The sequence below is a fragment of the Salvelinus alpinus genome, chromosome 2, assembly GCF_045679555.1.
Source record: "Salvelinus alpinus chromosome 2, SLU_Salpinus.1, whole genome shotgun sequence".
Taxonomy (NCBI): Eukaryota; Metazoa; Chordata; class Actinopteri; order Salmoniformes; family Salmonidae; genus Salvelinus; species Salvelinus alpinus.
The window spans coordinates 111792164-111806103 of record NC_092087.1 but is presented as its reverse complement, the minus strand read 5'-3'; the positions used below and the strand labels follow the sequence as shown (position 1 = coordinate 111806103).

Genomic DNA, 13940 nt, shown 5'->3' with positions numbered 1-13940 from the left:
AATATAAACAATATGATGCTATATCCAACCCAACCCAAAATATAAGCTTGTTTTTTTAGGAGGGGTTCTGAAAGACATTATGGGGGTGTCTACTGGAAGTTGACTAGTAACAACAACTGGGACCTAAAACACACCCACCATGAGACCCACTAAATCAGCCCAAGAAGAGGAAAACAAAAACCCACACCAAACTTAAAGACAGGAAGCAAACCAAAAAGGTGGAGCAACTAAAGGTGTTGACTCTCCAAATCTATCAAGACAACTGGATCACTGGGCCAGACACTCTTAAATAGAACCTGGACCAGCTCAGGTGAAACACCTTCCCACTAACGAGATGGACAAGCAGCACAGGTGTAACACATACTGACTAACGAGGTGACACCAATCAGTGCGTCCTACGTGCTAACGAGCTATACGTGCTAAAGTCCAACCTCAAAACATAAATGGAAAAACCAAAGCCTGTAACACCTTCCCCCCTAAGACAACAAATATATCCTATATTTTTGTTGGACAAGTTTGCTCACCCCCAACAGAAAACAACTTCCATTTCACATTATAATCAACTACAATGCTTCACCAATATAAACATAGTGTCTACTGGTTGTCAACAATTAAAAACAAGAAAAAACAAATTTCTAAATAATAATATACAATAGTATTATTTTTTAAATCCTTTTTCTTTCAATAGAATCCTAAAACCCACTAGCCCCCAAAAAACTAGTCTCCAATACGGAAAAACGTGCCGTCAAAATAAATTGTGATCCATGGCAACGCACTGGCTAAAAGCAAAACTTGTTGACTGCCCACCCTTGAGACAATCAGCAACCAACTCCTGCAATATCCGTAGTAACTTTCCACATGAATTGTAAATATCAAAACCAAATGTTCACCCCTTTGTTAATATGTATTGGCAATACTTCACTTAATGTGAGGCATGGAATAATAAAACATGTATCTTTTGTCAGGCTGAATGTTTGAAATATGAGGTGATTTGAGTCATGCTTCTTCAGTAGTGGAATAAAGACAATTAGCATTTGAATGTTGTAAAGAAATACTGGAGTGATGTCAGATTGTTAATACAATTGATTATAGACCAATTTATTATACTGCTTTCATGTGTGTATATACATTTACATTTAAGTCATTTAGCAGACGCTCTTATCCAGAGCGACTTACAAATTGGTGCATTCACCTTATGACATCCAGTGGAACAGCCACTTTACAATAGTGCATCTAAATCTTTTAAGGGGGGGGGGGGGGGTGAGAAGGATTACTTTATCCTATCCTAGGTATTCCTTACATCCTAGGTATTCCTATCCTAGGTATTCCTTACATCTGCAACAATATATACACAAACATCTGCAACAATTATCATATTACATGTATTTTTTTAAACAAGCAGCTTTTTCAACTTGTAGAAAACAGCTGGCTACATTTTGAAGTGCTGCATTTTGATTAAAGTGGGTCACCAACGCAGTAAGTGTAACACAGCTCTTTTTTTGTTAAATAATACTCTTTCAATTCAGAGCCTGGATTTTCCCCTGAGGCTAATATCCATATCATGCTGCAATCAATTGAACAGGGCAAAGGAAAAGGTAGAACATCACTGAAATACTCCTTCTACAATGTTAAAACATTCTACATTGTGAAATTATTAAAATACTCCTACTACAATGTTAAAACATTCTACATTGTGACATCATTAAAATACTCCTACTACAATGTTAAAACATTCTACATTGTGACATCATTAAAATACTCCTACTACAATGTTAAAACATTCTACATTGTGACATCATTAAAATACTCCTACTACAATGTTAAAACAATCTACATTGTGACATTATTTCATTGATATCATGAAACAACTTCATGTATGCATTTTTTTATGTTTGATCAGAGATCTTTTATCAGAGTATCTCTTATCACATTGATCACAGCTAAAAGGTTTCTCTCCTGTATGTGTTCTCTGGTGTGAAGTCAGCTGGCTAGATGTAGGAAAACTCTTCTCACAATGATTACAACTATAAGGTTTCTCTCCTGTGTGTATTCTCTGGTGTTTGGTCAGAGCTCCAGATTGACTAAAACTCTTCCCACATTGATTACAGCTATAAGGTTTCTCTCCTGTGTGTGTTCTCTGGTGTATCTTCAGATGGCTAGATGCTGTAAAACTCTTCCCACAGTGACCACAGCTAAAATGTTTCTCTCCTGTGTGTATTCTCTGGTGATTGGTCAGAGCTCCAGATTGACTAAAACTCATCCCACATAGATCACAGCTATAAGGTTTCTCTCCTGTGTGTATTCTCCAGTGCACTGTCAGATCGCTAGATGTAGTAAAACTCTTCCCACATTGATCACAGCTAAAAGGTTTCTCTCCTGTGTGTGTTCTCTGATGTATTTTAAGTTCTGATGAAGATTTGCAACCTTTCCCACAGTCAGAGCAGAAGTGAGATTTCTTCCCTGTGGTTCTCTGCTGGTGTTTCTTGAGGTGTTTTGACGTGGAGAGACTCTTCTCTGCCTCATCAGCATCATGATGTTGTTGAGGCTCCCCAGAGGATCCACGATAGTCACGTCTCTCTCCTGTGTGAACAACAAGTCAGACAGATGGTTAAAAGCCCACAACAGCAGAAATCCACTGTAAAAGGTGATGCCAACAGCGTAGCCATGATGTTGTACAACAATTGACGTCTGCCCTTGGTTCACTCCAGACTTGACTGCCCTTGACCAGCACAAAAACACCCTGTGGTGTACTGCACTAGCATCGAATATTCCCCGCGATATGAAACTTTCAGGGAAGTCAGAAACCAATACACACGGTCAGTTTGAAAAAGCTAGCCTTTACTTTCCTAACAGAAATATGCATCCTGCAGCACTAATTCCAAAAAGTTTTGGGACACTGTAAAGTCCATGGAAAATAAGAGTAACTCCTCCCAGCTGCCCACTGCACTGAGGCTAGGAAACACTGTCACCACTGATAAATCCACGACAATAGAGCAATTCAATAAGCATTTTTCTACGGCTGGCCATGCTTTCCACCTGGCTACCCCAACCCCGGCTAACAGCTCTGCACACCACGCAGCAACTTGCCCAAGCTCCCCCCGCTTCTCCTTCACCCAAATCCAGACAGCTGATGTTCTGAAAGAGCTGCAAAATCTGGATGCCTAAAAATCAGCTGGGCTAGACAATCTGGACCCTCTCTTCCTAAAATTATCTGCCACCATTGTTGCAACCCCTATTACTGGTCTGTTCAACCTCTCTTTCGTATCGTCTGAGATTCCTAAAGATCTGAAAGCTGCCGCGGTCATCCCCCTCTTCAAAGGGGGTGACACTCTAGACCCAAACTGTTGTAGACCTATATCCATCCTGCCCTGCCTTTCTAAAGTCTTTGAAAGCCAAGTGAACAAACAGATGACCGACCATTTCGAATCCCACCGTACCTTCTCCGCTATGCAAGCTGGTTTCCGAGCTGGTCACGGGTGCACCTCAGCCACGCTCAACGTCCTAAACGATATCAAAACCGCCATCGATAAAAGACAGTACTGTGCAGCTGTCTTCATCAACCTGGCCAAGGCTTTCGACTCTGTCAATCACCGTATTCTTATCGGCAGACTAAACAGCCTTGGTTTCTCAAATGACTGCCTCGCCTGGTTCACCAACTACTTCTCTGATGGAGTTCAGTGTGTCAAATCGGAGGGCCTGTTGTCCGGACCTCTGGCAGTCTCTATGGGGGTGCCACAGGGTTCAATTCTCAGGCTGACTCTCTGTATATATCAATGATGTAACTCTTGCTGTGGGTGTTTCTCTGATCCACCTCTACGCAGCCGACACCATTCTGTATACATCTGGCCCTTCTTTGGACACTGTGTTAACAAACCTCCATACGAGCTTCAACGCCATACAACACTCCTTCCGTGGCCTCCAACTGCTCTTATATGCTAGTAAAACTAAATGCATGCTCTTCAACCGATCGCTGCCCGCATCCGCCCGCCCGACAAGCATCACTACTCTGGACTAGAGGTCGACCGATTATGATTTTTCAATGCCCGATACCGATTATTGGAGGACAAAAAAAGCCGATACCGATTAATCGGACGATTTATTTAAAAAAAAATGTTTTTAAATATATATATATATATATCATACACACACACACATTTTTGTAATAATGACAATTGCAACAATACTGAATGAACAATGAACACTTTTATTTTAACTTAATATAATACATAAATACACACACACACACACAGCTCTGAAGTGACAATGATACTGAAGAGTCTGCTTAGGAGACAAATACTCTCAACTGTTTGAATAAAAATGTAGTTTAAGTTACCTGTGATGAATGTTGAAAACAAAAACCTTAATTTCTATGTGCAGGAAATCCTATTTTAATAATGGGCATGGTAAGAATTGACAACCAAAGTGCGAGTCATAATTCCCATGACATCTAGCAAAAAGCGGTTCCTTCATTTATTGCATAGGATATTTTTAGATTCACTTAAAATAAGGTCTGTGTTTCGTGTAGGCTTACATCACCGTGCCAATTTTATAACTGTGTAGATATCCATAGGACAAGGTAACTCTGATCAATATTGGCTAAATATAAGCGAAGATTGAAAAAAATTATAGAGTGGATTTATGAAAATATGTTGACAAACGTTACCTTATCCTAGTGAGATTTACACGGGTATCAAAACGTCGAGGCGGTTTAAGCCTGCACGAAACCCAGACATTATTTGAAGTAGATCAAGACATTCTCTATGGAAGACAAGAACGGTAAAATAACGAAGGAACCCCTTTCAAATTCAGCCGCAAGTTATTACAGGAATTATAACGCGTCGACTATTTCTCTCTAAACCATATACCTTTGACTACCTTTGAACTAAAATTAGTTCGCAAAGAGTCAGGCGGCCCAAACTGTTGCATATACCCTGACTCTGCATGCAATGAACGCAAGAGAAATGACACAATTTCACCTGGTTAATATTTCCTGCTAACCTGGATTTCTATTAGCTAAATATGCAGGTTTAAAAAGATATACTTGTGTATTGATTTTAAGAAAGGCATTGATGTTTATGGTTAAGTACACATTGGAGCAATGACAGTCATTGATTGATTGTTTTTTATAAGATAAGTTTAATGCTAGCTAGCAACTTACCTAAGCTTACTGCATTCGCCAACAGGCAGGCTCCTCGTGGAGTGCAATGTAATCAGGTGTTAGAGCATTGGACTAGTTAACTGTAAGGTTGCAAGATTGTATCCCCCGAGCTGACAAGGTTAAAAATCTGTCGTTCTGCCCCGTTCCTCGGCCGTCATTGAAAATAAGAATGTGTTCTTAACTGACTTGCCTAGTTAAATAAAGATTAAATAAAAGGTGTAAAAAAAAATATATATATAAAAAAAAAATCCATCTGCAAATCGGCGCCCAAAAATACCGATTTCCGATTGTTATGAAAACTTGAAATCGGCCCCGATTAATCGGTCGACCTCTACTCTGGACGGTTCTGACTTAGAATATGTGGACAACTATAAATACCTAGGTGTCTGGTTAGACTGTAAACTCTCCTTCCAGACTCACATTAAGCATCTCCAATCCAAAGTTAAATCTAGAATCGGCTTCCTATTTCCTATAGCCTCCTTCACGCTGCCAAACATGGCCTCGTAAAACTGACTATCCTACCGATCCTTGACGTCGGTTATGTGATTCTACAAAGTATTGAAAAGTATTATTGGTGTGAATACAAGAACAATAACATACACCTACTGTAGGACCCATAACTTCACCTAACAGCATACATCTAATGTGGGACCCATAACTTCACCTAACAACATAGACCTACTGTAGGACCTATAACTTCACCTAACAACAACATAGACCTACTGTAGGACCCATAACTTCACCTAACAATAACATAGACCTACTGTAGGACCCATAACTTCACCTAACAACAACATACACCTACTGTAGGACCCATAACTTCACCTAACAGCATACACCTACTGTAGGACCCATAACTTCACCTAACAATAACATAGACCTACTGTAGGACCCATAACTTCACCTAACAACAACATAGACCTACTGTAGGACCTATAACTTCACCTAACAACAACATAGACCTACTGTAGGACCCATAACTTCACCTAACAATAACATAGACCTACTGTAGGACCCATAACTTCACCTAACAATAACATAGACCTACTGTAGGACCCATAACTTCACCTAACAATAACATAGACCTATGACTATATATAATTTAATATTTACAGGTGAAACATGGAAACTAAAATGTCTTTGTCATGACATTTCATAACCTGATCACCAGATAATATTGTGAATAATCCCACTAGGCTACTCTGTAATGTGATGTCATTCTAAAATGTCCTGAATAACGGAAAATAGTTCTGTGTGTAGTACAACAGCCTATCCATCAAGGAATAGTTCTCTCTCTACACATGAGCTAAGTATCTCCGTGTCTAAACAGACCAATGGGACCCTACTGTAAATCAAGCAGACAATAACACATTATAAACATCAATTTGTTAGGGATGTTGGATCCAACGTGGAGCACAGCATAACTGCCTTTACCAGAGTAATGAATGAAGAAGCACTTTGGTTGTTGCATGTCGTGATGTTTGTCATGTGACTGGCATTCAGAAAATGATTTCCTGGATCAGCTGATGATAGTTGAACATGTGACTGTTACTAAATTGCTACAGTATTAAGAATTATGTGTAGTTATTGAACCAGTTATATGCATATCATATTTTCTGGGCCCGAGTAGCAGGCAGTTTAATTTGGGCACACTTTTCATCCAAAATTCCAAATGCTGCCCCCTACCCTAGAGAAGTTAAGCTTGAGACCTTGGGTCTCGACCCCGCCCTGTGCAACTGGGTCCTGAACTTTCTGACCGGCTGCCCCCAGGTGGCGAAGGTAGGAAACAATATCGTCACCCCGTTGATCCTCAACACTGGGGCCCCACAAGGGTGCGTTCTGAGCCCTCTCCTGTACTCCCTGTTCACCCATGACTGTGTGGCCATGCACGCATCCAACTCAATCATCAAGTTGGCAGAAAACGCTACAGTGGTCGGCTTGATTACCAACAACAACGAGACGGCCTACAGGCAGGAGGTGAGGGCCCTCGGAGTGTGGTGTCAGGAAAATAACCTCTCACTCAACATCAACGAAACAAAGGAGATGATCGTGGACTTCAGGAAACTGCAGAGGGAGCAGTAGTCAGTAGTGGAGAAGGTGGAACGTTTTTAGTTCCTCGGCGTACACATCACAGACAAACTGAAATGGTCCACCCACACAGACAGTGTGGTGAAGAAGGCGCAACAAAAACTCTTCAACCTCAGGAGGCTGAAGAAATTTGTCTTGTCACCGAACACACTCACAAACTTTTACAGACGCACAATCGAGAGCATCCTGTCGGGCTGTATCACCGCCTGGTATGGCAACTGCACCGCCCTCAACCGCAAGACCCTCCAGAGGGTGGTCCGGTCTGCACAACGCATCACCGGGGCAAACTACCTGCCCTCCAGGACACCTACACCACTCGATGTCACAGGAAGGCCAAAAAGATCATCAAGGACAACAACCACCCGAGCCACTGCCTGTTCACACCGCTATCATCCAGAAGGCGAGGTCAGTACAGTTGCATCAAAGCTGGGACCGAGAGACTGAAAAACAGCTTATATCTCAAGGCCATCAGACTGTTAACCTACCATCACTAACATTGAGAGGCTGCTGCCAACATACAGACTCAATCTCTGGCCACTTTAATAAATGGACTTAATAAAAATGTATCTCTAGTCACTTTAAATAACGCAACTTTAATAATGTTCACATATCCTACATTACTCTCATATGTATATACAGTATGTGTATATACTCATATGTATATACAGTATTCTATACCATCTACTGCATCTGCCTATGACGCACGGCCATCGCTCATCCATGTATTTATATGTACATATTCTTATTCATCCCTTACATTTGTGTGTATAAGGTAGTTGTTGTGAATTTGTTAGATTACTTGTTAGATATTACTGCATTGTCGGAACTAGAAGCACAAGCATTTCGCTACAGTCGCATTAACATCTGCTAACCATGTGTATGTGACCATTAACATCTGCTAACCATGTGTATGTGACCATTAACATCTGCTAACCATGTGTATGTGACCATTAACATCTGCTAACCATGTGTATGTGACCATTAACATCTGCTAACCATGTGTATGTGACCATTAACATCCGCTAACCATGTGTATGTGACCATTAACATCCGCTAACCATGTGTATGTGACCATTAACATCTGCTAACCATGTGTATATGACCATTAACATCTAGTAACATGTGTATGTGACCATTAACATCTGCTAACCATGTGACCAATAACATCTGCTAACCATGTGTATGTGACCATTAACATCCGCTAACCATGTGCATGTGACCATTAACATCCGCTAACCATGTGTATGTGACCATTAACATCCGCTAACCATGTGTATGTGACCATTAACATCTGCTAACCATGTGTATGTGACCATTAACATCTAGTAACATGTGTATGTGACCATTAACATCTGCTAACCATGTGACCAATAACATCTGCTAACCATGTGTATGTGACCATTAACATCCGCTAACCATGTCTATGTGACCATTAACATCCGCTAACCATGTGTATGTGACCATTAACATCCGCTAACCATGTGTATGTGACCATTAACATCCGCTAACCATGTGTATGTGACCATTAACATCCGCTAACCATGTGTATGTGACCATTAACATCCGCTAACCATGTGTATGTGACCATTAACATCCGCTAACCATGTATATGTGACCATTAACATCCGCTAACCATGTGTATGTGACCATTAACATCCGCTAACCATGTGTATGTGACCATTAACATCCGCTAACCATGTGTATGTGACCATTAACATCCGCTAACCATGTGTATGTGACCATTAACATCCGCTAACCATGTGTATGTGACCATTAACATCCGCTAACCATGTGTATGTGACCATTAACATCCGCTAACCATGTGTATGTGACCATTAACATCCGCTAACCATGTGTATGTGACCATTAACATCCGCTAACCATGTGTATGTGACCATTAACATCCGCTAACCATGTGTATGTGACCATTAACATCCGCTAACCATGTGTATGTGACCATTAACATCCGCTAACCATGTGTATGTGACCATTAACATCCGCTAACCATGTGTATGTGACCATTAACATCCGCTAACCATGTGTATGTGACCATTAACATCCGCTAACCATGTGTATGTGACCATTAACATCCGCTAACCATGTGTATGTGACCATTAACATCCGCTAACCATGTGTATGTGACCATTAACATCCGCTAACCATGTGTATGTGACCATTAACATCCGCTAACCATGTGTATGTGACCAATAACATTTGATTTGACCTGACCCCGCAGCAAGTTTTGTCAATTTATTCATTGTCTTTTGTTTGTCAATGTTGACGCACACCTGATTACACATATAGTAGTAGGATTAGTCTACCTGGTTATACATATTGAGGTAGGACTAGTCTAACTGGTTACACATACAGAAGTAGGACTAGTCTACCTGGTTACACATATAGAAGTAGGACTAGTCTACCTGGTTACACATATAGAAGTAGGACTAGTCTACCTGGTTACACATATAGAAGTAGGACTAGTCTACCTGATTACACATATAGTAGTAGGACTAGTCTACCTGATTACACATATAGTAGTAGGATTAGTCTACCTGGTTACACATATAGAGGTAGGACTAGTCTACCTGGTTACACATATAGAGGTAGGACTAGTCTACCCGATAACACATATAGAAGTAGGACTAGTCTACCTGGTTACACATATAGAAGTAGGACTAGTCTACCTGATTACACATATAGAAGTAGGACTAGTCTACCTGGTTATACATATAGTAGTAGGACTAGTCTACCTGATTACACTTATAGAAGTAGGACTAGTCTACCTGGTTATACATATAGTAGTAGGACTAGTCTACCTGGTTATACATATAGTAGTAGGACTAGTCTACCTGGTTACACATATAGAAGTAGGACTAGTCTACCTGGTTACACATATAGAAGTACGACTAGTCTACCTGGTTACACATATAGAAGTAGGACTAGTCTACCTGGTTACACATATAGAGGTAGGACTAGTCTACCTGTCCTGAGCACAAATGTAGGCCTATAAATATGCCCATTTGGGGATGTCTGATTGTGAGTTGTGGAGCTTCTCAAAGTAATGTTTTTTTTCCACCTCAAACAGCAAGTAATCAAAGTCTAAATCAAAATCAATTGCAAATGATAATAGTTCCTCAAAGTATTTGTAAAATATTTCCAGCTCTCGCCCTTTCGATAACCACTCGGCACGAAAGGGAAAAACGTAATGCGCTGATCCAGTGGAAATAAAATATAAAAATATAAAATACCTGATTACTTCTTATCCCTTTCACAAATAGCCTACAGCTGTGTCGGTCGAGAACTCACAGGCACGGGAAACTGAGGGCCCAGAATATTTTATACAATGTTTCAAGTTCGTTATGGACAGGCCATGTGATTTATAGGACATCTATTTGCAATGTTTTTATTTGTTGGCTTTACATAGGCTAGTTTTTACATAAATGGCAATGGCAATAAAAGTTACTTTTAGATTTGTATAATTTTCATTTAGATAGAATGTAGATTAATCACAGACAATGATTGAGATACTATTATAAATGAAATTAAACTGTTCCAGTAAAATGTGAATATGAAAATCATAACTGTCACCAGATCAGTAGAAATGGTCAGATACATTTGCACTCCAAATGTAGGTTGCCGACTGCTTGTGTAGCCGATTACCAGTAAAGTCAGAATGTATGAAGGACAGCAGGAGGAGGTGGATCGGAAAGAGTTTGTTTCTTCTTCTGGTTGGGCGTTATTGATGTAATGGCATGGAAATAAATTGGCTGAATATTATACAATGACTTATCAACAGCTCTAACAATTTGACCCCCACAGGAAATCTTCACTGACAATTCTAGAATATACTATATAGCCTAGAAACCTGGTTAAACTATCATTATGACATCATGGATGAATTCTAGAATATACTATATATCCTAGAAACCTGGTTAAACTACCACTATGACATCATGGATGAATTCTAGAATATACTATATAGCCTAGAAACCTGGTTAAACTATCATTATGACATCATGGATGAATTCTAGAATATACTATATATCCTAGAAACCTGGTTAAACTACCACTATGACATCATGGATGAATTCTAGAATATACTATATATCCTGGAAACCTGGTTAAACTATAATTTTGACCTCATGGATGGTCAGTTCTTGTATTCATAGTGTAGTGAATTCAGGGGGTTGCCCTGAGCTGAACTCAAACCTGGGTCCAGCGACTGTCAAGCCAACACCTTACAACTGTTACGCCAAGATGTCTGAACTTTTTGACGAGGTCGCTAGGTGTTGGATTACGGTTGATACAATAGCTTTCTCTATGAATTTGAGCGTGGTTACATTTCTCCAGCCCCCATCCCTCAGCTGTTTACCAAACCAAGTCTCTGGGCAGCCATTTTGTTGCTGTTTAAATACTAAGTTGTCCCTTTAAAAAAGCCACACAACAATCAATCAACCAATAACAAAGCTGTAATTCCACCACTGTTTTGCTAATAAGATGATGGATGGGGCTGGAGAAATGTAACTACTTTCAAATTCATAGACAGACCTATGGATGCAAGGACTGACCATCCATGATATCAACATTATAGTTTCAACCATGTTGAGGCTATACAGTGTTGATTTACATTTTTTCTATACATTGGAGTAAAAAAGCTTATTTAGGGTTCTGATGGGGTACAACAGTTGAACTAAGCTCATGAGGCATGTGTTATATTCTTCAAGAATCAATGGCTATAAATAAATAATTTAAAAATCTAAATATGGATGTGGTAATTGCAGATTTCCCCTTTAACACCACACATCCTTCCAGTTCTCTGCTGCCAGTGACTGGAACGAATTTCAAAAATCGCTGAAGCTGGAGACTTATATTTCCCTCACCAACTTTAAACATCAGCTATCTGAGCAGCTAACCGATCGCTGCAGCTGTACATGTACTTTTCTGCTCTTTTGCACACCAGTATCTCTACTTGCACATCATCATCTGCTCATTTATCACTCCAGTGTTAATCTGCTAAATTGTAATTCTTCGCTACTATGGACTATTCATTGCCTACCTCATGCCTTTTGCACACACTATATATAGACTTTCTTTTTTTCTACTGTGTCATTGACTTGTTTATTGTGTTATTGGCTTGTTTATTGTTTATTCCATGTTATTCCATGTGTAACTCTATGTTGTTGTCTGTGTCACACTGCTTTGCTTTATCTTGGCCAGGTCGCAGTTGTAAATGAGAACTTGTTCTCAACTGGCCTACCTGGTTAAACTATCATTATGACATCATGGTCACCATGTTAAACTATCATTATGACATCATAGCCACCTGGTTAAATAAAAAAGTTCAACAACTGCAGAGTTTGTGCCTCTGTTTTTAAGGCAGTACTTACTTGTGTTAACCAGGGCCCGTTCATCGTTAGAACCATCGGATGCCTTAAGATGCGTTTGGGAAACCGAGTCCAGAAATCCAGTTTCCTCCTCTTCTTCCATCTCCTTTTTCAATGTGACAGTCATCTCCCTCTCCTCCTCCTTCACTCCAAAAACTGCACCCTCCTCTTTCTCTTCCTCCTCTTCTTTTACTGTAACATCCTCTTCCTCTTTCAATCTGAACGCGTCTTCCTCTTCTTTCACTGAAACGTCTTTCTCTTCTTCTTTCACTGTAACAGCCTCACCCTCTACTTCTTGTTTTACTGTGATATCCTTCTCTTCCTCCTCCTCTTTGACGAGAGCTTCTTTCTCCGTCCAGCAGTCCTCCTCTTCATTAACAAGAGAGTAGCTTAGTGACCTCATGGTTGGAGATGTTAGCTAGCTAGGCTAATGATAACTTAACCAGCCTGCTAGATGAATAATAAAAACAATACCGTAAATATGAAATTAAAACGGATAACTAACTAGGCGACAGAAGTGGTTTTAAAATACAGTGGCAAATATACACTAAAGCGTCTACAGAGCTTTATTGGTTCGTCTATTTTGTCTAGCACGCTACCGTGGTGGCTGACTAACTGTTGCTGCTGTTGAAAGAAGCGTTCCGTCCACTAGATTATACGTCACACTAGCAGCATTGCCTTAAAGTCGCAGACCGCAATCTGCTGACTGGAGTGGGTAACGCAGTTGAGTAAAATGTAAATTTAATTTTCAGACAAAAAATTAAAGGGTAGGAATCAGGGAATTGGCTAGTCCTAAAATATTAATTTTAAACTAAATAAATCAATATCAGTCAATATATTTTTTCTGTGATTTCCTATTTCGTCAACCATTCCATCGCGTCTTAAACATCTTACCGGCACTAGGACCGGGGGAGGGGGAGGCTGCTGCTCGCTAGTGACTGTTAGACTTTCTTCAGCAAAGATGGCGGACAGAAGTACTAGGAGAGAGGTGTACGCCTACACAGAACTGAATCAAAGATGGTGGACAGAAATACTAGGAGAGAGGGGTAACCCTACAAAGAACTGAAATGGATCAAAGATGGCGGACAGAAATACTAGGAGAGAGGGGAACCCCTACACAGATCTGAACTGAATACTAGGATGGAAGCAAATGTAAGGGATTATAACGTCATAACGAATCATGCAAAAAACATGTACAGTTGACAGGAATGTTAGTTCATGTAGAGACAAACGATTATGCATTTTTTTATCATAAAGTTCACTTATGAAAATCGCGATTTAGCAAGGTAGCTGACATTAACCAGCTAGCT

General features: G+C 40.1%; 1 protein-coding gene across 1 annotated transcript; it reads right to left on the bottom strand.

Moving 5' to 3' along the window:
• Positions 1–875: 875 nt before the first annotated feature.
• On the bottom strand, positions 876–13297 carry LOC139549284 (zinc finger protein 664-like). The gene is made up of 2 exons (XM_071359571.1): positions 12634–13297; positions 876–2580 (listed from the first exon to the last, which is right to left on the bottom strand). Exons 1-2 carry the CDS (start codon positions 13031–13033, stop codon positions 1871–1873), a joined length of 1110 nt encoding a protein of 369 aa, XP_071215672.1. The 5' UTR covers positions 13034–13297; the 3' UTR covers positions 876–1870.
• Positions 13298–13940: the final 643 nt, after the last annotated feature.

What these genes read in the sequence shown, in the direction of transcription:
- LOC139549284 (XM_071359571.1), bottom strand. Translation starts at nt 13,033, where the DNA reads ATGAGGTCACTAAGCTACTCTCTTGTTAATGAAGAGGAGGACTGCTGG. An exon ending in ACGGGCCCTGGTTAACACAA is followed by an intron (nt 2,581 to 12,633) that starts GTAAGTACTGCC and finishes TTGTTCACACAG; the next exon opens with GAGAGAGACGTGACTATCGT.